Source organism: Talpa occidentalis, unplaced genomic scaffold (assembly GCF_014898055.3).
Source record: "Talpa occidentalis isolate TD23 unplaced genomic scaffold, MPIMG_talOcc4v2.1, whole genome shotgun sequence".
NCBI lineage: Eukaryota > Metazoa > Chordata > Mammalia > Eulipotyphla > Talpidae > Talpa > Talpa occidentalis.
Genome location: NW_026555331.1, coordinates 85,884,492 through 85,912,120, shown reverse-complemented (window position 1 = coordinate 85,912,120; position 27,629 = coordinate 85,884,492). Strand labels below are relative to the sequence as shown.

Here is a 27,629-nt window from a genome sequence, read left to right as displayed (position 1 = left end):
CAGAAAAGTTTGAGGGGGAAAAAAAGTTTATAAAACTAAAATATGTCAGAAGGAAATAACAACAAATATTTAGAGTGAAAACATCTTTACTTGTGGTGAAGATTATTTTCTCTCTACTTATATCTTGCAGCAGTAAGTCAACCACCAATGAAATTCCCTGAGGCACAAATTTACCTCCTGAGAATTCTTAGCAATGTTAATTTGGCCCTGGCTCTTCTCAGCCAGTTTTTCTTCCTTAGGGGAACAGCCCCTCTCTCCTCTCCACTATAGTGATTCCCAACTAGGGGTCACTTCCTACTCAGAGGGAATATCAAAATCTTGGGGGAACGGGTAGTGGTAAGTTAGATGAGGGAGAATGGAAATGGATAATCTATCCACTCCCATGTGATTTCTGAGTCATTGCCTGTGTTTTCTCTCCAGAGCCCAGCCTCCCATGTCTACACCTCTGTTTAGAGTTATCCCATTAAATCAGAGAGTTTGAGAAGCTGCAGGAGCTCAAAGGGGCTCATTGCTTTCATGTTGAGACAGAGAGTGGGAGAGGGAAAAATCCTGAAGATTTCGTATCAAATATTAAACCATGGTCTCGATGACTTATATGCAAAATCTCCTCTAAAAAGTTTCCCAGCATTAGTGCACAGATGTAATGTATGTTCTGAGGAAGCAGTGCTGTCATAAGTGTCAAGAGTATACCTCATCTGATGACAGCGCTAAAGACTGAGAGAGCCCTTGAGTTTTGGGTTCCGCTCCTAGGCCACTCAGGTCTGCTGAGCTGGTACTGCTGGGACTGAAGTCGTCGTTGAAGGTAAAATTCTGTAAAAATAAACAAAGCTCAGTGTTATATGAACAGAGTCAGGGAGTCATAGGAAGGAGTGTCAGCAAGTTCTAATTCTTTTAAAATAATCTTAGAAGTAATTCATGTTGGGCTTGGCGATGAACTTCAACGGGGCAGTGGTAGAGAACATCACACCTTCGGTGGACAGGGATTTCTGGGGGCGTTCTCCATCAGATGTTTTTGGAGAAATGATTCTTCATTCTCTCTTCAAGGGTACAGCATTCATTATCCTCTGAAACTGCTCAGAGGAGTAATATTAATAAGCCTATTTTCTTTGACCCCAATTGTGATGAGAAACAGTGTTTAAGTAAAAATACAAGATGGTATTGGAGAGCCTGAGTTATTAGGAACAGATGGCAATTCATATTAGGAAGGTAGCTGGAGCACCCCTGGGAAGGCTCACTTGCTGTTGGCCGTGATAAATACTGTGAGAAATGGCAGATCCTCTCCTGGATGTAACCTTCAAGATGATGAGTTCAGGAGGAGGTCAGGGCCTGACAATGCACTAGGAGTTACTTGCTAAAATACAACTCTCACACAGCCCCAGCAGATTACCTAGGAGACTGCAGCACAGTCAGTAACACTTTTCCAAATTACCACTTGGGTACATGGGAGTGTGTAAATAAAACTCAAGTTTTCCAGGTCAGCGTGGCCCACTTATGTCAAAACCTATTTTGTAATCATTCTAGAATGACTGGCTTCCCAAAGACTCTTAAGTACTCGACTGGTGCCATCTTGGTTCATATTCCATGTCATTAGGAGTTGGACTGTTAGATTTCTGTTAGGTTTCTTTGTATTGAGTTTAGTTGGTTGTTAAGAATAAATAACATGTGAGAGGCTGGAAAAACAAGTACTAAACAAACTGCAAAGTTTGCTAAAAGTTCAGAAGAGGAGACTCTGAATCTGAGCACCTGGAGTTAGGGTAGTAGGAGAACATTTTAGCAGGAGTGCATTTGACATAGTGATTACCATTTGACACCGTCAACAGAGACACAAGCCCAAACCTAGTCAAAACCCCATGAGCTATTGACCTCAAGAAAAGAATTCAAGTTAATCACACATTTCCGTTTGAGAAAGAAAAGTGAACACAGATAAAAGGAGACCAAACAACGTGAGAAAGTTAGCTAGTGACTTTACGTGTTTCAACAAAATGTTAGATAAGTTTGCAGCGTCATGCTGGAAATAACCATCATGCATTGAAAAATAAATACCATCCATGCATATAATTCCCAATTCTGCTAAAATTAAAGAACTTTGGTGATAAAATTACAAAGATTTTTCAACATGGAAGTTCAATTTAAAAGAAGAAATAAATAGGGTGCTATGTCATCATTGGTTTGTTTTAAAGGGTTTCACTTATATGTATTGAACAAATATTCACTACTAAATTTACTTGTTTTTCTGGTAAGTCTTGACAAGCACAGCACAATAGTTTTGGAATTTGATTTAAAGTGGAATGCTTGGTAAACAGATCTAACTTACTGTTCCAGGATTCAAATGCATCTTTCCCAGCATGGCTTAACTGTCAAACTGAGATTAAATAGCAATATGTGAAGAGACAGGCAAATCAGAGTAATGCACAATCTAGAATGGACCACTATTAAAGAAGGTGATGGTTAAATGAGGCTTTCTTCACTCCACGCAAGAAATACCATGCACTGTTTATTGCAGTGTTATCACATTGGTTTCTCGGATCCAGAGTAAACACAGTTGAGAATGCTTTCCAAAGACTGAAGGAAAGGAAGGATTTGGGATTTTCTAGTTTGCTTTTTAATCCATGTGTTTTCTACCTTGGACCCCTTTTTATGTGAAATTAGAGTCTCAGAAGAAGGCTGCAGGGAACTTGGAGGTGAAGGCAGGTTCCTGAAAGAATAGGATCCTTTCCGACTTTCATTAAACCACGAGAAAGGCATGCAAGGCGAGCGAAGGGAGGCCTGAGTTGGGGAGGTTGGCTTCGGTTTCCAGTGGTCCAGCCTGCCTCTGAAGACCCTGTTTTATGAAAAGATTGGGTGTGTTAGACAAGAAAGAAGGGCACATGTGAGATTTATGGAACAAAATTCTTCAGGGAGTCTAGCTGTTCTACACAACAGATAAAATAAGATTTACTTTTGCCTAGAATATTAATCTTAATAGCTATATGTTCTGCATCTAATTGAATTCAGTAACAATGATCAATATTTTTGCACTGTTAATGCCATGGTGAATTTTTATGAAATGAGCTAAGAAATGTATGTGGATGAATTAAAAATCAGGGACAGGCAGGGCATTTTAGGAACAGTTATTAGGTTAATCATCACAGTTTTCCCTTTACTTCTGCCACATACGTGCGCCTCACCGCTGGGACACTGGCCCATAACAAGCATTCTTTCCTGTCTTCCTCTAAATTCATATTCCCAAGCATGTGGGGCCTTAGGAAATGAAATTTAAATAAATAATTTGGAAATTCAGGATTCATGGGACTTTAAGCAGAACACACCCCTTACTGGTTTTCATCATAACCTTACCACATTTTCTTAGGGGGAACATGAGATCTGAAGTCCTAACACCCTAGTCCTGGGTCTTTCAGTTCCTGAGTACATAGCATTGCATCTTCTCTCAGCCTCTATTTCCTCATCTCTAAAAAGTAATTTATGTACCTCATATATGGTTAAAAATCAAACAAGATGGTATGTGTGAAAGCGCTTTAAAGCATTACTCTCTGCATTTTTAAGCATGTGCAGCAAAAAATTCAGCACTAGTTTTGGGCCACCAATCCTGTGTCCAGCCCTGCTGTCTGGCGTGGGCACACCCAACAGCTCCACCACTGTCAGGACAGAATGGCAAACACTGCTTCTGTAGAGTGGCATTCTTCAGACACTTGGTGGCTTTTCATATATGCACACTGTTGGTGGCCTGGGAAGTTTCAAGAATATCTTAAGATAAACACACAGACTTGACACTCTTGATTTGTATGGTTTTGTCGGTTCTCTGGGTCCAGAGTTTGGTGAAACATTTTCAGAGATCACTTGAGGCCATATGGGCCTCTAAGTCCCCATCAAAAGATGGGGCTAGGATGATTTATAATAAATGAACTTAAGATAGCAGGGTAGCAGAGGTAGATTTGCCTTCTGTGAGCAGCATTTTTATTCCCGGTCCTGTTTCGCAAACACGTCATGTTTCCCAAACATGTCTGGTAAGAATCTTCTGGGGCAGTTGTTCAAATACAGATCCCTGGGCACCTAGTCGGATTGAATTAGAATCTAGGGTAAGGGAGGAAAGGAGCTGACCTGGAAGCTATACTTCAACCCATGGTTGAGGTGGCTCTTACTGTTTTTAATATCTATATTTATTAATATCCTGAATGTAAATATGGGGCTTCTGGAGCAAAGGCGGTCATTACTTACTTACAAAATTACTGCGCTGGTTCCCCATGCCCTCATTTCCTCTTTCCAGAGTTACACAATGAGAACCAGATGTTATTCTATACTTGGTTTACAGTGTAGGTGAAGAATCCAAAAAATATGAATCTGGATTGTTATATAGGAGAGGGACAGTTATCCTCTCCTCCCCTTTGAGAATGGGAGAGAAATCTAATCTTTTTAATGTAAACATATGTGACTTGGGAAGGATCTTGTGTTCTTACCCTTTGGAAAGCAAATATATGTCTCCCGGGGAAGCCAAGACTAGTATCTCCAGCTTAATAACCCTGGGAATGTCTCCATGGAGCTGGGTCTCATCTTCCTTTCCCCACCCCCAGTCCCTGAAAATATAACCACATAACTCTGGGGAAGTAAACCTCACTGCAGTTCTTACTATCTCTCCAGGCATAATTTAACTCTAAGGCTTGTCTTTCAGCTCAGTCCCACATTCCAATAAAAAAATGTCGAAAGCTCTAAGATACAATACTTTCTCTGTAGTCTAGCTCTCTTATAACTGGGCGTGTTTAAGATAAACGGGACCTGATCATTATTTTCCCTTTTGGCTGTAAATTTCTGAATCAATTTGTCAAAGTAATGTGGGAATTTTTTTTATGAGTTTCAGCTATAATTTCAGTAACACATGATAATGCTTAAACATATGGAAAGTGTTTTGAAATTTATAAACAGGCCTTAATTAATTATAGCACAATTACCTCGCTCTATTCCCAAGGGAACTGCCTTTGTAACAATGGTTTTAGAAAATCCACCACTAAGTTTTTATTTTGGAGTAGGCAGGAAATAAGAATATTAGAAATAAAAATATTTCTAATTTTTGTCATTCTAATGCCTTATTTGAAAGGGACTTTTCGTAGTTCAACTCCTGTTCAGGCAGCATTTCAAACGAAAAGTAAAGACCATATATCTAATTAAACTCTTTCATACAGTTCTCACTGCCAGGAAAACAGTCAAGACTATTAATTCTATGTCAACTTGTATAGCCAGCACTTCATGAAGACAGATCCGGAGCCCTCGGTGTGAGTGTGATGAATGAGATCATGGAAACTCAGTCTTGGGTACTATCCAGAGGCTTTCTTTCCTCACATCACACACCAGGACAACAGAAAGAATGGAGGAACAGTCACGTAGAGAATGATGAAAGCCCACTTCTAAGGAGAAACCACTGTCCTCATAGCTGCAAACTGCCAGGTCCTGGGGCATACTGAACAGTATTTCCCTGTTTTCCAGAAGGCTTATCGGTCTTCCCGCTGATGCTGTATTCTGTCTCCCCCATTGATTTGTATATACTTGACTCTAAAAGCACAAGAGCTGATATAACTCCTGTTTCCCAGTATCCTTAAACAACTGGACCACTAGTGGTACTTTGGCGTAGAATACAGTATACTCATTTTTAAAATTGCAAACCCATCAGCTTACTGGACATGCAGAGGGGGCTCGACAGCAGTTATTCTATCACTGACTGTTGGGAGCTGGGGCATGCGCTCTTGGAACAACAGTCCTGATCCATGATGGATGACCTGATCTGCTGGATGACCTGAGACAGCAACCAGTTGCTCGGTTACGAGGCATAGAAAGAGGGTGTCTTCCCACTGTGACCTTTAAGCTAGAACACTGAGCTCAGCACAGGCATGCAGCTTTCTGATATTGCTGCAAACATTGGCACCTCCTGATACCTCCAAGATGCTAACTGTCACAAACACATCAACCTTGCCTTGTCCCCCACCTTGCTTGAGATTGTATAAATAAATGTGCTGTGCCAGGACTGGGTGGGTCTGCTCTGCGACAGCCCATCTGGTCCCAGCTTTCACTAACAATGGCCCAAATGGTCTATTTCCGTCTTTCCTTAATCTCCTACCGTCCTCCCTCAGATTTTGCTTGACTCGGCTGGTCAGTCTGCAACTAACTACTCTTACAGTCTGATTCATTTTGTAGAGAAATCTGTTGGGAATAACATAAAATTCTTCCTTTCCACCTTCCTGCCACATTTCTTTTACTCTCCCACCTACTCTTCTCATCTTAACTTTTATTTTTGACACTAACCACATTTTATGGACTAGGGTGCATAAGCTCCATATAGATTCTTAGTGACTTCCTTGAAAAATCAAGATTGGTAGAAAGGAATTCTTAAAGGATCTGAAAATAATTTCTAGGGGATCAAAATGGGTATGTGTTCCGCACTTCCTTCACCTTCTTTTTTAGCTTTATAATAAAGGCCATCATTTTTGGAAAAAATCGAATCACAAGTCAGTGTTATATTTCTGATTGTTCTATTGTTAGGAATTGGGGAGAAAGAATAGCTTCAAATTAAGTACTTAAAAAGAAAACTGAGTAGGTTAAATTTATGAATGCTGCTAAAAATAGAGTAGCCAATTCTGGGGGAACATGTCTGTTCCAACTGAGGTTAAGCTAACATTATTCAAAGGTCTCCATGAGAGTTGCTGCTTTTAATTTGCATACAATTTTACTAGCTGTTTAACCAAAATGACAAGATTTGTAACTTAAACTGAAGTTTTAAAAAAGCTAAGTTTTAAAATTTCAGACTTTAAAAAAATCTTCTTTTTGAGGACAAAGTTGCCTTTGGGCATTAAGAATATCCAGTGCCAGGGAGAACCCACAGTTCTTCTGCCCAAGTGAAGAACCGGCAGCACTACGCTGAGTTCTGTCATCCCTGTTCTGGGTACAAAGGGGCTTGTTGATGCTGCTTTAAAACTGTCCAGGTTCAAATTATGGTGCCATTCTCCACTAGCCATTTACAGCTGCATTTTTGTTTCTTGTTTTTTAAAAGTCTTTGGTTTTTTTAAAGGAAAATTTTGGCTCCTCCCTGGGGTGCCTTTTTGGCCCAGGTTTAGGAGGAGGTGAGATGTTTTGCTCTGTACCACTCAACTCTTCTGAAAAAGAGGATGTTTCCACCCCAGCTCAGCTGACTGTTAAGCAGAGTCTCTGCTCCTACTCAGAAACACAGCAGGGCGACCCTCCTGGTGCGAGGCACGAGGTATGATCTCAAACTCACCATCACGCCATGATTTACTCAAGTTGGTTTGAGAGAAACAACACCAATGAAGGGGTATCCAAGTCCCCTTTGGTGAATGAGGCTATGAGCACATTATGTCCAGGGAATACCCCTGTGATCTGAACAGCTTTAAATGTCCATAATGATAAAGATAGCTTATATTAACCATAGCTTATATTTATGAAGGACTTAAAATGTGATACTCTCAATTTTCCCAATTGTGTAAGAGGTATGGATATGTGTGTGTGTATACATATATGTTTCACTTTTATAGATGAAGAAACAAAGGCACAGAAAGTTGAAGTGGCTTGTCCAAGATAAATAGAAGAGTTGGAATTTGAACTCAGGCTCTTAACCAGTTTGACACTACACTTTTGACTTTCACCGAATGCCACTGTTATAAACAAAGGTATTGCTCAAGATGGAGCATTATAAGTATCCTTCTTATTTTGTGCTTTATCTTATTTTTCCCTATCCAATTTACTTTGAAAATAATTCATATTGCTGTATCATATGTACTTTTATATAAAAAAATGACACTTTGAGCAAATAGGAGTACATATAGGTAAATAAAAAATAAACCAATAAATCATGCTAATTTACAGATTACTTGAATGGTGATTCAGAAATGAAAAGAGGATTTGTTTTTCATAAAATCATACAGATCAACACTATCCAATAGAAATATAATATGAACACATAGAGAAATTAAAATTTTCTAGTAGCCGCATAAGATAAATAAGAGGTCAAACTAATTTTTATAATATATTTAATCCAGAATATTGCAAATACAATTTCAACATGTAATCAATATTATGAAATTATTAATAAGATATGTCACATTCTTTTTTTCTCCACATAGGTCTCTGAAATTCAGCATGGATTTTCTCCACTGACACATCTCAATATAGAGTAGCCACATTTTTAGTGCTCCATGGCCACATTTGAGAAGAAGCTACCAGATGGGTAGTGCAGAGATGAATGGGGAAGCAGAGACCAGGTGGTTTTAGAGTACCTCACTGATTATTTGGTAGGAAACAAAGGTTTAGGAATTCAGAGACTTACCCACAGCAAAGTCAGGATGAACACTTGGATTCCAGCTGTTTTTTCCACTGTTCATACTTCCAAGGTGAACGCAAATTCACTTCCACAAAGGACTGCCATCTGCCTTCCTGTCATTTTCCCACATCCACCATTAAACCTTACTCTGAGTTACGTATATGCTCTCAGGCCTTTCCATTCAGTGACTAACCTGTTCCTACAGAGCTCTAAATCAGACGTTCCACTGAAACCAGTGCCTACTTATTCTTTTTATTTTTATTTTACTTTTTGGTGTGTATTTTAAGGGATGAACAAGTTCTGGCAAATAACTGTTTCCTGCTTTTGTTATCTGCTATGCTGCATATTTTAATCAGAATGTGCACTGAGCACATATTTGGAAAGGACAGATCCCAACCTTTTTCTTTGCAGGGTTTATTATTATTTTACCTCTTCTGTTTGTCTTATGTTGGTCAAGCATTTGAGATTTTATGTCTCCATAAAGAATACAATAAAGGAAACTTAACTCTTTGGGAATTGAAAAACTAAAACCAAGATCAAACTCAGTCAATGTCTTACCTCTTCAAAGTCTAGTAGCCTCAGGTTATAACTGATTAAAAGATCATATCAGATTTTTACAACCTAGTAAGATTACTAACTCAATCCATGAATCATTCTTTCCTTTCACTGAGGAAGCCTGACAGGTGATGAGTTTATTCCCAATTCTTTGCCACAAATATAAAGGGAACCTGCAGCTGAGAATGCTTACAACCACCTACCTTCAGGGGCCCTTCAGTGAAACCACCTCAAATGCATTAAGTGTCTACTGGGCAATAACTGTTCTTCCTAGAATATGTGTTCTATGATTCTGGGCCCAGTATCAATCAATGTGGAAGAACAGGGGCTGTCATTAGATTTGATTAGTTAACTCCTTACTGTGATAGCTGCTAGAATTAGTTTCTTGAAACAAAAAATGCCCTCTTCTTGTCCCTCTTCACGTAATTATGTCAGTTGCATGAATTCCTTTCAGCTCTGTCAAAATTCTACTATAATTACATATAATTAAAATTATGATTCTAATTGTAAATGAGTGTATGACATTGGTACATGTGGAACTATTTGTGGCCGCAGAAGCAGAGACTCCAGAGCTAATGCATTCAAAAATATAGAGCTGACTAGGCAGCTACACCAGAAGCTCGCTGGTTGCTGGTTCAGTTGCTGGCATTAGCTAGGGCTAAGTTGTGTGTCAGTGACAGCCACCCTTGACTATGGTTTTGGCTACAGTAAGGTGGGCGCTCACCAACAGAATCAAGATTTGATTGCTTATCACCTGGTATTTTTATAAGGAGTTGATCATCTCTGGCCACTATGATGAAGTGAACTCAACCACCTCTACATACCTTCTTCCCCTCATGCCTGACTTACATCCCATTTAGGGTGAAGCCTATTTCATTAACTGCCTATTGTATAACCTTGGGCAAATCAACTGAACTCTATGATGATGAAGCATAGTATCAATAAAACAGCGTCTGCCCTCCCACTCTTATTGTAAAAGTCAAATGAAGTAATAAATGCAAAAGTGCTTTGTAGCTTACCAATAATAATAGCAAACTATTGTCTTTATTATTAATTTTGAATACTAATTAATCTTGAATACTAATTAATTTTGAATACCTGGGCCAGGTAGCATTTAAAATGCTTCACATGAAAATTCACTTAATCCTTACACTAATGCTATGAGGTAGGTACTACTATTAGCATCATTTTCCAGATGACAAAGCAGAAGCATAGAGGTTAGATAACATGTCTAAGATTTTGGGGTTTTTTTAAAGATTTTTTAAAATTTATTTATGCATAGAAGAACTGAAGTGTAGGCCAGAGGTGGTGGGGAGGTGGGGTTGGAGGTGAGAGGATTCACAAGATTCAGAGTGGGGTACAGGACAGGTGGATCTACTGAAATACACTGCTGAGGGGAGCAGCAGGCGAGACAGGAGAGGTCTGCTGCGCCATATGTGGGTTAGCTCCCTGGCTGGGGATTGAACTCAGGCCACAGCAGTGAGACTTAACCCGTAGGCAATCAGGGAGGTTCTTGCCTAAGATTATAAAGGCAGTAAATGGAAGGGCTAATTCAAACCTAGGTAGTCAGACTACAGAGCTCTAAGTTTTTACTTTCTCCCTACACAAATCTCAGGTTATAACATGTAATCTCAAAATAAAACTAGGAAAACTGGACATTATGTTGTATACAGCTCACTTCTCTCTAGGAAATAATTTATTGAGAAGTCAGCATAGTTGATAGGGCCTGCAAAAATCGACTAAATAGCTAGATCTCACAAGAGATGGTGGTCTAGCTTATATGCACGTGGACTGAACAGTCTTGAAAACCAACAACTCAAATGCAAAACTACCCCTTCAGACTTAACAAAAACAGAAGATAACCAGTATTGTAGGTAGACAGGCAAAAGAGTTGTGGTATGTTTAATTTGCCACATCACCTAGATACATTTATGCTGTGTTTCGATTAACATAAATTGTGGTTCACTTGACCATAATTCAGTAACTAATCAGTGGATATGACCAAGGCCAGATATAGGCTATAATTGAAATAAACTGTAAAAATTTCCTTTCATCTCAACTCTAGTTGTATTACTTCTGCTCAAAGATATAGAACACTGATTTTGGTTAATATTGGAAGGAGGAGAAAGTTTAGGCAGAGAAATAAATCTGTGTTCTTAATCACCTACCCATACCTGTTACCTGAAGAAAATCTATTGACTTCTTTTTCTTTCCATTTCTTTACTTTGTTGGAATTCCTTCGCAAAGGTGCCCTATAATGACAATACACAGTCAGAGAAGGGAAGTGACACTTTCTCCTTAAATCCTTCTTTTACCAGAGGGCTTGCTTTATAACATCATGAAGTGCTTACCCCAGATCCACAAACTTCCGCTTAATTTTTCCTCCTTGCATCACCAATGAACTGGATGCCCTTGGTGATTTGGGACCTTTGGCACCATCTAGGACATATATATATGTAAAAATTATTATTTCCTTTAAAGCCATGAGTCAAAAGTCAGTGCATCTCTGAGTCTAAGGCATTTGCCTCAATTCCTAACTGTAAAAGAAAATAGAGGATGCCTTACTTTTAAAGGCAGAGGAAATATGGGCATGGTAAGGAATAGTCAATTAAGCCAGAAGAGATCCTGCTAAACAGAGGCCTAACACTCATCCTGAAGTTTTAGCTTCAAATATACTAATAAGCAAAATAAACTAGAATAAACACTACTAAATCACTCTTTACATTCAAACATTACTTTCCTTTTATTCTTTCTCTGGCTGTAACTCTGCTTCAAACACCTGGGCTCTCTTCTTTACCTTTTTCTTGCCTTTGGGTTCTAGAGCATCTGACGGTAAATCAGCTTACTGCCACCCACATCCAAAGTCCAGCATAGAATATCGCTCCTGAGAGTCTAATAGATTTAGAGAGAAAGTGAGAGCCCATGTTTTCCCAGAGACCAGAAGGTCTCTGCCTTGCTAAGGGCATGTGGCAGTTCTGGAGTAGGGTGGGGCTGGACATGGGAGACACTACTTAAGCAGGAACTCAGGTGTCAAGTATTTCTATCTTTGAAAGATCTCTCTCAGAAGTAACCTGGATAGCCTCTTGTTATGTGGAGGACCCCAGATCTCCCCAGTGTTTTGAGCTGAAACATGTTTGCCTCTACAAGTGACGCGAGCACTCTGCAGTTCAGCAGCTGCCAGTGATGGGGCACTCGAAACGCAGTCAAAGAGGCTTTACAAATGGAGTTTAATGTCAAATGTAGGACACTAGATTCCACTACTGGCCCTTATCCATCTCAGATCAGGTAGATAACTACTAAGGCACTACCTGGAACTATTTAGCAAAGGATGCTATTATCTTTTAGCGTATCCAGTTATTTGAGATAATTAACAAAGGGTGTTTTAAATTTTATGCTTTTTGTGTTTGTTGGTGTCTGTCTCTATCTTTTAAAATTTTTTTAAAAATTCTAGCAACTTTTCGACATGGAGTATAGAGAAAACAGCAGTCCTAAGAAATGTTTGATTAACCTTGCAAGCTAATATTTTTTATAGTTTTTGTTTATTTCAGGGATACTTTTTAAACACACATACCTTACAAAACATGAAGAACACACACAGTTCACATTTAACAGTCTATTACAAAGCACTAAAGAAGCACAGGATGATGACAAACACTCCAAGGATTTTTTTGTCATGAGCTTTTCATATTGGTAGTTAATGACAGACAGATTACAATAATCAAGTCCTTGAAATGTACATAATGAAACACAAGAGCCAGATATATGTCCGTGTTAAAAAATTCCATCTCTAGTCTCAAATATTTATTATGGACATTTGCATCATTATTCTTTGAGTAACTGAATTAAAAGGCTACAGATGTGACACATACACCTAAAAAAAATCCATAGACATAGCAAATGCGCCTTCTAAGGTGATTTTGCTAATGGACATTTAAGAAAAGCAAGATTACATTTTCTTAACAGAAGCAGAAGAAAAGAAAAAGTGCTGGGTTCTTCCAGATCAATCCTGAAGCATAAGGACTAGGATTGTGCAAAGTTAAAAATGATATTGCCTAGGGCCTCCCTGGTGGCGCAGCAGTTGAGCGCTGGGTTGCGGAGCTGCCCGCAGCCTCTGGGGCACGGGTTCGATCCCCGGCCACCAGGTGAGGGTCCCGCATGGCACACAGACCTCTCCTGCCGCCCGCTGTTCCCCTCAGCAGTGCACTTTGTCTGTCTGCCTGTTCTGCTCCCCACTCTGGCTCTGGTGAAGTTCTCTCACCTTCCCACGCTTCTGACTGTACCCAGTGCTTGTATAAATAAATAAATAAATCTTTAAAAAAAATGATATTGCCTAATTATTTTCTGAATTAAGGATAGCTGGGAGATGTTTTAATGAGTAGTGAGAAGAAAAGAGGAGACAATGTACATGGAAATACTCTGTAACCTATTAGTGTTGCAGTTATTTGGACATCTTGGGACTGAAACCTTGATTCTGCCCATCACAGAGCCTGCTGCTAGGCAACTTCACATCATTATCTCACACATTTGCCAAAGTGTGTTCCAAGGAACACTTGAATGCTTTCAAAAGACTGAAGAGGCAAGATTGAGTAATAATGCACTTTGCCATTTTAAATCAATCAAATGCATCTCTAATGCACATCAGAACTTCTAGTCTGTATAAAAACCAACAATGGATTGGTATGATTTCAGGAAATGAAAAAGAAATGTGACATTTTGCTTGTTTATTTAGTTACTTAGCTGCATGCAATATTTCCATTAGGCTTTTTGAAATCTCTCCAATACTACCTTCACAAGCAATTAGAAGTCTGAGTCCTCAGGTTGAGTGCCTCAGTTTTAAGCTTTGGCAACCTGGTCCACGTTTTCAACAGTAATAAGTGATCTCCTGATAGCTAAATACTAATGCTTTTTCCTGGATTATACTCTCCTTAATCTTGCTGTAAAAAGATGCTTTCTTTAATGTGGGATCTATGAAATCTACTACCTAGCCCTGGCTTCTCTCCTGAGCTCTGTGCCTCATCTATTTTTTCTTTAAGTTAACTATCTTTTCCCCAGAATGTTTCTGATTTTCTATTTTCTGTCAATGACAAGACCATATTTTCTAAGGCTAGAAACGCTGTGATCAGTTTTGACTTCCTGACTTTCTCCCCCAGTAGCTATTCAACTTAACGTTTTATGGCTCTTGAGTCATCCTTTCTTGTCATTACCTCTTATTCACTTCACAGGTCTCCCATCTCATCTTTTCCACATCTAGTATCTTTTACTCTTTATTCCTTTGTTCAAACATCTTGTGGTTTCTAACAAGATGGTGAGGTATCTAAAGTATTTAATTCTAGAGCTACAGACTTAATCGACTTGTTAGATTTTTACATGCAACTACTCTAACCTGCAATACAGACTACCCCAGGATCAGCCCCATTCCTTTACGCTCATCCTTTGTGTACTTGTCTCTGCTGATTCCTTCTCCCTACCTCACATGCCTTCCTTCCCTACTTTTTTTTCAGTCCTTCAATGGCTACTCTAATTGTATGTTCCCTGTAAACAATCTTGTTATCAATCTCAGCTAGATATAATTTTGTCTTTCACTGAGCAATGATAAAATTGACTATTTTTTAATGGACAGAAGGCTAATGCAACATATTAATAATAAATGAATCCTGTAAAGATTTTGAAAAGCCAGGTCCTATTTACCCAGACGTTAATTCAACAAGTATTTTTGATGGCATCTTCTGCGTCAATCAATGTGCTAATATAATAACTTTATATAAACCTAGGATAAAAACCTCTAGAAATCAAGATCAGGAACTGATAGTGCTTAATTTATTCTATATAACCTTGCCTTAGCAAAAAGCCTATTGCTGTGTAATTCTAGACGCCAAAACTTTAGTATTAGGTTACTCAAAGATTAGGAATGAGGAAAATATTTCCACGCCTTCTACTACCATGTAACTTGTTTTATAAGCCCCTAGAAATAATATTGACTTCCTCTTATTTTAACTGAAAAGGAGTTTGATGTTTATCAGTTAGCCAGTTACAATTCTTTGTATCCTGATTTCTGTGATCCCACAAATATCAGACAAGATGATGACTCGTAAAGGTAGTATTGTTGTGGTTTAGAAAACATACAACTTCAATTAGGTGTTCAACTAATACCAGAGTAGCTTCCATAGAACTGCAATGAAATACAGCCATAACTTAATGATGACCTTTACGGTAACTTGATAGACCAAAAGTAACGGCATACTATTTTCAAAAAAACCTATATAAATGGCACCAGTGACTGAGACATTTTCAATTTATCTAGCAGTATTGAGTGAAAGGAATATGTCTAGAACAAGGGCCAGCAAGCTTTTTCTGTAAAAGTGCCAGACAGTAAACATTTTAGGTATGTGGGCTAAACATTCTCTGTCACGACTACTCAACTTTGTCTTAGAGCATGAAAGGAGACAGTATGTAATTGAAGAGTGTGGCTGAGTTCCAAAAAGACTTTATTTATAAAAACAGGTGGGGACTCAATTTGGTTTTGATGGCTTCTATTCGAAAAGATCTGCACTGGGTATCTGGAGAGACATATTTATTCAAGAACCTTATTAGGTATTAATTATATGGCATATTTTTTGCTGGGAATGAAAAATACGAAGATGAGTAAGATAAATGAGGAAAACTTTGGTTCATGTTTGACAAAAAGATCACTTATTATCGCATGCAAATTGATAGAAAAGGAAAATTTACAGTGTGACAATTTCTATCAGAGAGAAGACTAATTCCCTTTACCTGGGAATAGGGTCCATTAGAAGAAGAAAGATTTAAGCTGGGATTTGAAAAAGTATCAGAATTTTCCTGGAGTAGAGTGTTAGGCAAGAATGTAAATGTGGAATCTAGTTTGGACTTGCGAGTATTGTTAAACCATATTCTAGTTCCATTACTGTTGCACCACTAACTTACAAAAACCACACATATAAACACACATACGCCGAGGGAAATCAGGTTAACCCTACCTAACCTCTGTTGAGTCAAGGTCTGAATAGTGGATTTAGTCTCTTATAAGAACTTGACAGTTGTACAAAATGGTACTCTGCAAATTGGATTTTGAAGACAACAAAACTAGATGTGTTCGTTTATATTTTATTAGCCCTTACAATGTTATAACAATGGAAGCCTGGGATTTCCCTAACGTTTTAATGACACTGAGGTCCATTTCTTGGGAAGTGAGTAGGTGGAATTCCTTTTATTTTTAATACATTAGCAATTTTTATGGGCTATTTTAAAACTTAGTTTATTTATTTTATGAGATCCCATTCTTTTTTTTTTTCCTTACATCATTGTTCTCCCTTCATATATAGGTAGAATTCTTGAGGGTCATGAATAATAGGACCGTTACAGTGAAACAGGCAATTCACCAATCAGTTCAGTCTTACGAGTATATTCCATATATACATCCAATCAATCCTGAGCAACTTTCTGATTTATGAACCTAACAATCAGGAAGAAGAGAACAAATGAGTGATGTTGATTGTTATATCAGCTTATCCTCCCAAAGGATAAATTTAAAAATTACTAAATTTAAAAATTAGTATTCTGCTTTAGAAACCAGTGTTTTCTAAGTTTGAAGAGCATGAATCAGTTACTCTGAACTTGATTAAATCTGGGTATACTACTGAATTTCTGAACTTAGGAAGCTGAAGACTAGACTTTGACTTTCAAGGCATTTACTGGAGTCCATTGGCTGATATGTCTCCTTCTCTGACATGTTTCAACAGAGACTGAGAGTGGCAGGCAAGGAAATATAAGGCCTTACTAGCTGATAGTATGAATGTGGGGTGTCAGAAAGACCACTGCACTGGAGCTTAATCCCAAAGAAGAGGTGGTAACAAACCAGGGGAACATTGGAGAGAAGAATGGAATCCTCACATTTTACTATGCATTACTGTTAATGGACTGCAAAGCACAATTCACACCCATGTAATATGCCTTCAATCTGAGAGTAAACATCTCCTGACTACAAAGATTCATAAATAAGTTAGAAGTAAGAGGCAGAGAGAAATAATGTAGACAAGATTTAGCCACTTTTGAAAATCTTTTGGCTAGATTTCATGTGTGAATGTTCTACTCATTGATTACAATACAATTCCTTTCAGATAGCTAGTTTGATAATTTCAAACACTGGAACACAAGCTCTCAAACTATAGCTCCAAAATATATGCTTCCATTGTTTCCCCTTCTTATGGACCGATTAAAGCTTATTATACATATTTTTCTGGAGTGATGATATAGAGGGTTTGCCATGAATACATGAAAGTGCTATTATAATTCAAAATTTAGGTTAATTAATGAGAGTTTTTCAAAGCCTTTAATTCTTTTGAAAGTAGGCCAAAATTACAGTGCAAGTCGTTCACCAACTTGACAACCATTTTTATGAATTAGCAGGCTTGACATATTTTCCCCTGCCTCCAATGGCATTTTGTACTCCTTAAGCCCTTGATTTTTGCCTCAGAACTTCTAGAAGATCTGTAGCTAAGAGCAGTCGGTGGAGGATAATTCCAGCCATCAGCAGGCTCAGGAAAGAAAACCAAGGAGAAAAGAGTAGGAATAAAATGATGATGCTTACCAAGATTGACAAAACAGAGTGGGCCCCCCAAATCAATTGTACTTCGATGTTCACAGTATATTTGTAGAAAGATTACAAGTTTTAATCTGGCACAGATAAATGAGTATGGACTTTTCAAAAATACCGTGATGTACAATCACATCTGCCATGTATATGGAAAACCACTGTTGAAGTGCGTTGGTAGATTCTTTCAAAGTTTTGGCAATCTGATGTGTATCTAATTTAAATGATCATGTCTGCTCATTAGTGAGATTTTTCATATTGTAGAAAAACATGAGTTTTCTTTTCAATGAATTTATGGTTTATATCCTTGGCCTATTTTTGACATTTAAAAAATTCATTGAAGCTACTTGTATATTAGTGATAAGATCTACCAATTAACTTTGGTTTTGGGGTCCTTTTTTAAGCTTATTGACTTACTGAAATCAAGTATGAGGTGAAGACTTGCTGGGCCATAGGGTATGTTTTACCAGGTAAAACCAAATGGTATCCAAAGAGTATTCAGATCTACCTGTAGATACTCAATGGGTCATTTCACATATTCACTAGCATTTGATTATATCAGACTAATTTTTTTTGCCTGCTAGTAGATATAAAGAGGTATCTTGTCTGACTTATTTCACACTTTTCTGATTATTAATGCAGTTGACCACCTTTTCATAAATAGTATGGTAATTTGCTTTTTAGTTTTCTGCTAAGTGCTGTTCAGGATATTACATCTTTTCCTTCTCATTAGCTATCTTCTTATTGTGATTTATAGGAGTTATAATATAATATAGATACTAATTCTTAGTTATATGAGCAGTAAATATCTTCTCCAAGTTTGTGGGATTCTTTATTGTATCTTTTGAAAAAGAGATTTTAAAAAAAATTTTAGTATCAATTGATTTTATTATTCTCTTTCTTAAGTTTTATGCTTTTTGTGTTTTAAGATAGCTTCCTTACCCTAAGGGCGCAAAATATACCCCCATATAGTCTTTTAAAAGTTTTAAAGTTTTTGTATTATCCAGTTAAGTCTTAAATCTACTTGGAATGGATTTTTCAGATCATATGAAATGAAGGGAAATTTATTATAATTTTTAAACTATGTATAACCAATTTTCCCAAGACAATCCATTAAAAACTTTATTATTGCTCTGCTGATCTACCCATGAACTTGTCATATATATACATATGCAATATATATGTGCAATATACATACATAATATATATAATCTGCTTCTAAATTTTTATTCTGTGCCTTAGTCTATTTGTACTTCTCTATAGAAATAATATACAAAATTGTTTCTATCACTTTTTAAATAATTCCAGGCATCAAATAAGCCAAGATCATCCACCTTACTCTGAAGAGATTTTTTAAAATTTTGGCCTTTTGTTCTTTCTTATAAATTTTAGAATCATCTTGTCAAGTTCCATTAATGTCCACTGAACTGACTTTTTAGATCAGTATGGACAGAAATGACATTCTTTTTTACCACTCAATTTTTCAAAAAGACAAAAGAATTTTACAATGAACAAACATTTATCTGCCACCTGGATTTTACAATTCCAATTTTTATAAATGTGCTTTATTATATAGCTATCCCTCTATTCATCCAGTACTTCATTAATTTCTAATTATATTTCAAAATATGTTATTAGACAGTTCACCTTACCAAGATGAAGATATTCAATTTTATATATTTATTTTACATCTAAGCACTTAATCTTTTAAATAAACACCCACACTTTGTTCAAATAAACACTTGTTGCTTCTGTTCAAAATTTATACAGATTAATTTTATGCAATTAGAATATTCTCAAAATGGTAAAAACAGTGATGACAGTTGGTTTATGCCTAATTTTTGAGCCAATGATTTAAGATTCAATATTTAACAGGGACTTTCTGTGGTTGCTCTCTGGTAACTAACCAATCATATTTACATAATTTCCTTCTAATCTATAATTTTTACTTATGTTTTTCCTGGAAATATCTGATGAAATACATTCAATGCTCCTCAACTTCTATAAATATTATAATATTTTATGTCATTTCCTTTGCTGATATGATGATCTACATTGTTAGATGTTCTTATTTTTAATTTGGGTTTTATTAAGGTAACATTGGTTTGAACACCTTATATTATTCAGAAATATAGTATGCCAACTCTTCAGGAGTATGTTATTTCTAATGTTCAACTATCCTCACATTTTAAGAATTAATTCTACCTAATTATGAAATAAAACTTAATTTGTACTCTTAGATTGAATTTACTTGGGAACATATTTTAAATGAATCTACATGCAGAAGATTTTCTTCCTATGTTCAAACTTTACTAGTTTTTAACACTTTAGCTTCATAAAGTGAATGAGAAATATCCTACCTGGAATAACTAACATAAAGTAGAGTCTAATTTTTAAGAGTTGGCAGAATAGAATTATAAAACCACTTTAGCCAAGTGCCTTTCTAAATAGAAGCTACAGCAGTAGATTTCATATCTGTGATTACTGGTTTCTTCTTAGACCAATTTGAGTTATATCCTGGTAGGAAATTCTCTAATTTATTTAGATTTTCAAATCTACTACCATAAAGTTTTCATAATATTTTTTTAAAAAAATAGTTGTTTTGACCCCTGTATCTTCTTTTTTAATTCTAATGTTGTGTTGTTCTTATTCTTTATTTTTTAATGCATCCTTCCGATGGGCTATTCACTTTTACCTGGAATTATTTGTACACTTTACTGTAATTTTTTTGTAGGGGAGAGTTCGGAATAGGCTTTCACGTCAATAAAAATTCATTAAATTGAGTTTCCTGTTCTCTCTGCTTTCTGTTCTTTGGTTGTTCTTTTCCTATTACTTAGAATATTTATTTTATTTGCCTTCAGCATTTATTTTTAACAATAAAAGCATTTTAATTTATACATGTTCCTCTGAGTACGGTATGCTCTGGTTACCAATTCAACTTCTGGAAATTTGTTCTACAGAAATAAAAGCTTCATAATATAAAACTGAAGCACAAGGAAGCTCATATTTTTTCACAGTGTTAAGCAAACAAGCAAATAAACAACAACAAAAACTTCCAGGACACAGACAAAATGTCCATCAATTATTTAATGGTTGCTTCAGCTATATTATAGACTCACTGCAGAAAATTATCTTCTCATTTAAATTTGTATATATTGCCCCAGAGATGTCCATAAAATATTATGTGTAAAATAGAATTGCAGAGGGCCTCCCCAGTGGTGCAGCGGTTGAGTGCTGGGTTGCGAAGCTGCCCACAGCCTTTGCAGTGTCGGTTCGATCCCCGGCTGCTCCCCAGCCACCGGCGGAGGGTCCCGCATGGCGCGCAGACCTCTCCTGCCGCCCGCTGCTCCCCTCAGCAGTGTGTTTCGTCAGTCTGGCTGTTCTGCTCCCCGCTCTGGCTCTGGTGAATTCTCTCACCCTCCAGCGCTTCTGACTGTACCCAGTGCTTGCATAAATAAATAAATAAATCTTTTAAAAAAAAAAAAAACCCAGAATTGCAGAATAATGTGATTGATATCATTCATTTTTGTGGGGCAAAAATGTTACATAAAAAACACATACACACCAAAAAGCATTTGTGTTTATATGTATGCCTTTAAGATGTGAAAGATAATATAACCAAATGTATTTGTTTACTTTAAATGAACATGTCAGATGGGGTATGGGAATGAACTTATACTTAACATATCACTGAACTAGCTTAAACACAGACTGACAATGTCTATAAACTAAAACATACAATCAGATAAACGGAAACCTATGAACACTTCTATGAAATTCTGATATTAATTCTAAGAGTCTACTTTCATATTTAATTTACTAATCTCCCTGCATTACCATAGCTTCTCTACACATCCTTTTGTAATATAAATCATTATTGTTAAAGTTTCTTCTCAATAAAAGACAAGAAAATGGTTAAGACCGATATAGTGTTCATTTTCACACTATGTTTCTACGTAACTACATTAGTGTTTACTGAAATTCTGGGTTGTTAGACTATGAAATCTCTAGACGTCCTCCTGAAGAATTTCCTTTGATACCAAACTTGAGGAGAGTTGAAGTAGTAAAATAATAACCAAATAGGAAAAGAGAAAAATAATAAAATTAATTAGCAGGGGGTGTCTCTTAGCCCATAACAGAAAAGGAAAGCAATATTGATTATTAGCAACCAACTATGATTATTACAAAAAAGCCATTATTATTTTGCACAAATAGAAGTGTTAATGAAGTCAGACAAAACAAAAAAGGAGCCTACAAATTAAACAATACCTTTTTCTTGTAATATTTTCTTGGTGGTAGCTTGATGGTGGCAAGGAGATTCTTCCATTTCTTGATCAGATTTTGAAGAAGAGAGTGAAGTATCTCCCAACGTAGAGGAGGAAGGCTCCCTTTCCGGGTGCAGGGGTCCTCCTTGAAATTCAGTGGCGAGGTCATGTGAGAAGGGCACACTGCTAGCCACTGGGGTGAGGGATGGAGCACCAGAATCTGATTCTGGAGAAGATGTTCTCAAACCCTTGGGCAGAAGTGATTTGGTAACATGCATGTGGTTATAAAAACTGTCTGAAGGCTGTTGGTATAAGAGATCATAAAGGAGGTTATGCACTCAGCTTCAGTTCCATCTAATACTCATTTTGAAATCAGACTGACCTGTTTTAAGGGAATCCCCAAGAAAACCAATTTTTGTTTGTTGATTTACAGATGAGACCACATAGTTACAACAATTTACCATATTACCACTGTAGTTAACACAGATACCTAAGACATACAGAAACAATTACTTGTATATTCATACTTCTCTATTAGGTAGAGCCCACAGCTGAATATTAAAAGCACCATCATGAAATCAGACATTATGGCTAATGAGCTTAAGACTAAGTAGAGAAAGAACCAGGATTATAATAACATCTCAAGTGAAGGAAAAATTGAGGACACAGGACGTGAACTGTTCCAGCTGTTTCCAACTATGAATAGAATTTGGCTGCAGGAAAATCATTATCTTCAATAAGCTGTTGGAACGATTATCTAGACCAACACTGCAAACCAGAAAATAGTCAATGGTGCTCACCTTTCGTTCTAGACTGTCCTCTCCATCTGTTGAGCTGACACTATCATACAGTCTTGTCCTAGAGGGCTTCTGACGTCTGTTTTTCACGGAGAGTTGAGCTCGGGTTTTCAGTGCTTTTGAATCTAGGCGTTCTGTCTCTGGAACCGCTTCATTCAAATCTAAGAAACAACAGGACAAAATAATCAGAGAGAAAAGCCTTTGGAGAGCACTGACAAAGAGACCACAGACACTGGGAACAAAATCTCAAGGTCATCAGTAACACCACACAAGAAAACAGCTGGCAACCAAGAAAGGTCCTCTGATGGATAACCTACAAGTAACAGAGAAATCCCTGAGGTTTAGGAGAAAAGTACAATGTCTAAGAGGAAACCAACAGTGAAGGGGAACAAGGCAACAACAAAAATCTAACTTTGAAAGACCATAAGACCTAGCTATAACATATTTATTAAAAGCACTGATTTCTATTTGTTTATTTATGCATAGGCATATGCAGTATTTGATGAACATAAAGAGGAAGATATGTCAGAGTTGGTGATCTTACTAATTTTTTTTAAAAAGATTTATTTTATTTATTTATGCATACAAGAACTGGGATCTAGGCCAGAGGTGAGGGAGTGAGAGGATTCACCAGAGATAGAATGGAGAGCGAACAGGCGGATCTACGAAACACACTGTTGAAGGAGCAACAGCAAGACAGGAGACGTCTGCTATGCCATATGCGGGCTAGCTCTCTGGCTGGGGTTTGAACTCAGATTGTAGCGGCAATAATGTGATAGCAGTGAGACAACCCCTACATCCCAGAGTTGGTGATCTTAACAGCAAAGTACACAAACTTATGAAAAAGTTGCCAGGCCAACCCTAGGTAACAGAAAGTGGCCATCAGCATTCATTTTCTACAGCAAAATTTAATAAGCCGTAAAGTCTCTATCATTTTGGTCTTAATATATATATTTTTTCTAGCCAAAACAGGTTATGACAATCTAGCTCATTCTTCTTTGAACTCTCTAGAATGACCAGTGAAGAATTTAAGCTAACTCAGGAAATAAAAGAAGATCAGGTTACCCAAACAGTTTAACAAACAGAAACAATATAGTATTATGGGTGGGTAGCATATATATCCCCCTTTCTTTCATTAACATGTAAGTTTATATTCCAAGTTATGACTATGTGCCTCTGTCTGTCTCACTTCTTTTTTCTGGAGAGCATCTCTTCCCCCCTGGGAACACCACCAATTTTCCAAAGTAAAATGTTTAAGTCTTTTAATAAAAAAAGAGTCAATGAGAAAAGGAGAAGAAAATGAGTAAATTGGAACACAAAGAGAATGAACTGGTAAGGCTTAAGGGAGGGTCAACATGGTGCTCTTTAATCTGCCTCTTGCCACCTTTCATCTTGTTCCCAGATTCCAAGATACCATTCTACAGGGGAAGGAGAAAGGTTACTATTAACACACATAGGTGTTGGCTGAGGAAAAGTGCTCTCTGGATGCTTGTAGTTTTCACTCTTGTGAATGTTGTTACTCCTTATAAACAATGTAGTTCGATCACTAATCCTATTTTATCTTTTCAGAATGGCTGTCATTAAATGAAGTCACAATGCTCAAGGAATTGATAATTAAGTGCTTCTGGATTAAAATTATCAAAGCAAATAACTATTGCAGTCATTTACAAGCACTGATATTAATAGAATAAAATAATTTCTTACAGTAGTATTACCCACAGGAGATTGTTGTTCACAGTACTATTATGAAGATGTGCTCTAAATATAATAGAAAACCAAAACAAGGAAGCATCTCAGTTTGTACTTCTCTTATTTACAGAATTTAACATTTGGCATATGGTTCTAACAAATTAAATGTATTTTACTCTAGGAAATATACCCACTCAATGACTTTAACTTTTCATTTCCTATATTGGAAAGAAAAGTAAATATTCAGAGAGTCAGCCATTCAGATATATAAAAGACAATACTTTCTAATTACTTATACCTTTATTTTTTATGTCAGTGGAGATACCATAATCTCCTTGATCACTTTAACTTCCTTCTTCTAGGAAAATCTAAACTTGCAGCTGCTGATTAAAAGTTCATTACTGGTGATAATTTGTAGAGAATTAACCTTACAAGTTCTTGTTTACATACAAAATGTGGAAATACCACACAGATGAAAGTAAGTCAACTGTCATACCTGCAGGTCTCACAGCTTATCTACCTTCTATTTAGATTGAAAATTCTATAACACAAAGCAACTTCATATGCACTATCTCGTGTATTCCTCATGATAGACCAAGAGAAGAATGTGTTGCACAAGTTACTAGAATAAGATTTTAATGTCATTAGAGTTCAGTGTTTACAGTGCTGAAAATCACACATGATGCAACTTTTCAAGGAAACTGACTTTCCAACAGGCTATCCATGAAATACTATCATTAATCTTCCACATGTGTTAAGAGAGCATTACGAAAGGAAGACATGTTGAAAACTATGAAAACATTATTTCTCAAATGATTTCTGGTTAGTTGGTTTAATAATAGTTTTGGCTACATGATGACAAAAAGTCCCAAGGAGGGAAGCTCATTTTACTTTTGTAATCATGACACGTTTTGCAATAGAATCCTGGCCCTGAAGGACCCTGCAAATCACCCAACAAACAGGATTGCAGGAGCTATTCCCTCACTATGTACTGAACAAATAAATTGAGGGATCATAAGAACTGCTTATTACCAAGGTTCAGCGTGTAGGGAATTTAGATTCCTGGCTCCATTACTATTCAGTAATTTACTAGGAACTGGAATCAGACAACCACAAAATGACAATCTGGTATATTTGTTTTAATATCAGCTAGTGCTGATTACATGCAAAGGCTGGAGCGCTCACATGGGCCACACCGATTAATGATGCATTTAGCCTGAGTCTGAAAAGCAGTGCCTTACATGCATTCCATTACTAACAAAATATTGAAAACAAATATCTCTGGTCTTTTTATAGTAGTAACTCATGATTACAAATCAGGAATTCATATTATATCCTGAGGGGGGGAAATCTTTCTTAAGAACAAAAAAAATGGAATGGAGCTGAGAACTTTCGCTCCAACAGCCAAAAGAAAGTTGGAAGACATGCTGTTCAGAAGAAGCAACTAGTACAGACCCAAGTCACATCTCCTGTGGCAGGATTAGAGGAGACGCTTGAAGATACCAGGCGAGTGGGTAAAAGACTATGTGCTCACTGCATGGGAGATTCCCCTGACCACCCTAAGCTACCTTTTCCTATTACATCATTATAAGAATCAGAACAAAACATTCAGAAGACGGTTAGGGATTTATTCACAGACAAGAAAACCAAGCCTCAAGGAAGGTCACTAACTCGGTATTAACTGTACCACAATCAATCTGTGGAGGAGACTGGACAGGTCTCAGTCTTCAGAAACCGATTCCCCCTCCAGAAGGTCGCTCTCAAATCTGAAGGCAAACGTCAAAAGTACTCTTCTGCCTTCTTTGAATCCTTTAAGTTTACTTTATCTTCCATACAAAAATACATGCCATGCACTAACTTTGTAAATTCCCAGAAGTATATACAGCATCAGAATAATAAATAAACCAACAAACCAAACCAGGGGCTTTCACTTGGCTTATCCAAGGAACAAAATTCTTACATAAAAAAATTTAGCTGCCTGTTTTGTGAACAGCAATGTGGCAGGAGAAACACAACCGGCTCAACATTTCTAAGTTAGATGTTACACTAAGTGCCATCACTGTCATTCACTCTCTACAGAGGTTTTAACCAGTAAAGTAACACTGCTTGTATAAACTCCAAACCCATGCTCTCCCGCTACCCCTTCTCTCCAGTGTGTCTTGTTCTGCTGTTTATACAAGTCAGAGAAAAATTGCTTTTCTCTCCTCCATTTTTTCTTTCAGACCTTCTAGCCTCTGACATAGCCTATTTCTGCCTCAAATGCAGCTAGAAATACAAAAGAGCAGACTTGAGAGGATCAATAAGGATAGATAGAAAATACAGAAAAGATATGAAGTAGTAAATGACAGAACAGTTTTGAGTGGGTGGGGACTCTGCCTTACTATACCTGCATTTTAACACTAGCTTCAGGACTGCTTCAGACTGGATCCTTTAAAAGAATTTAATGGATTCGATTATGATTTCAGCAGCTGTTAGGAAAAATGCTCTGTGAAATTAGGATGTTATATATCATATTACACAGAGACTGGTTCCCTAAAGTAATGCTGTGAGTCATTCCATTTTTTCACTAGGTTGACGTTATTTTTGACGTAAATGGAATGCTGCCCACAGATCAGATATAGACAGCAAGGCACTAGGGGCATGGAGCAGCATAACAATGGGGTCTGCTCTGCATTCTTACGTGTATTATTCCCCTCAAAAACAGACATACCTCATGCCATCACAGTGCCTGACTTGTGCTATTAGCAACTGAAATGCTGAGTATAATGAGGCACTTGGTGGCATTTTTAAACTTGAACACTATCTGCATATCATTCACAGTCACTGCAAGTTCATAAAAGATGGGCCCGTGGGGCTTTGGTTTGATACATATTACATTCAGAGATAGGTTTATGTAGCTCAGAGAAGCGTGTCAAATTGTTACCAGGGGAGTAGACCTGGAGTTAGTCTTTCTTGAATAAAATCCAGAACAGTGATTCTGCCACTAAATTGGGCAATTAACTAAGCTCAGAATCCTCATCTGCAAAACGGGCATACTGATCACATAATAATAATAATTACATTGTTTGGGGATTAAATGCATTAATAGTAAGGTATAAAAGAGCTTAGAAGAGTGGTACATAATAAGCACTCAATAAATATCTTTTATTTCTGACATGAAAACGTAGCAAGACATTAAGTAACTAAAGTAAGTTGTAGAACACTGTGTATTCATTTGAACAATTTAAAAAACAGTAACTTGAAATACATACTCTGTTGGTAAATATATGCAGATGCTGGCATAGAAAAAGAACTAAAAAGATAATACTTTGTACTGATAATGTGGTTACCTCTGAAGAAGGTACTAGATTTGGAAACCTGGATCAAAGGGAATTTGAATCTTATTTGTAGTGTCAAAA

The 27,629-nt window shown here is 37.1% G+C and overlaps 1 protein-coding gene across 9 annotated transcripts in view; it reads right to left on the bottom strand.

Moving 5' to 3' along the window:
• The window catches only part of PPP1R9A (protein phosphatase 1 regulatory subunit 9A), a 292,878-nt gene that overhangs the window by 8,972 nt on the left and 256,277 nt on the right, over positions 1 to 27,629 (bottom strand). For 5 of the 9 annotated variants that reach the window (XM_054692354.1, XM_054692358.1, XM_054692359.1 and 2 more), the window contains 6 exons: positions 22,546 to 22,703; positions 21,750 to 22,047; positions 11,224 to 11,311; positions 11,047 to 11,124; positions 2,623 to 2,821; positions 691 to 810 (listed from right to left, as the gene is read on the bottom strand). In XM_054692354.1, the coding sequence (XP_054548329.1) occupies positions 691 to 810; positions 2,623 to 2,821; positions 11,047 to 11,124; positions 11,224 to 11,311; positions 21,750 to 22,047; positions 22,546 to 22,703 (941 nt within the window). The remainder of the gene's footprint in view (positions 1 to 690; positions 811 to 2,622; positions 2,822 to 11,046; positions 11,125 to 11,223; positions 11,312 to 21,749; positions 22,048 to 22,545; positions 22,704 to 27,629) is intronic. The other 4 variants (XM_054692357.1, XM_054692360.1, XM_054692361.1 and 1 more) reach the window with 2 other exon arrangements.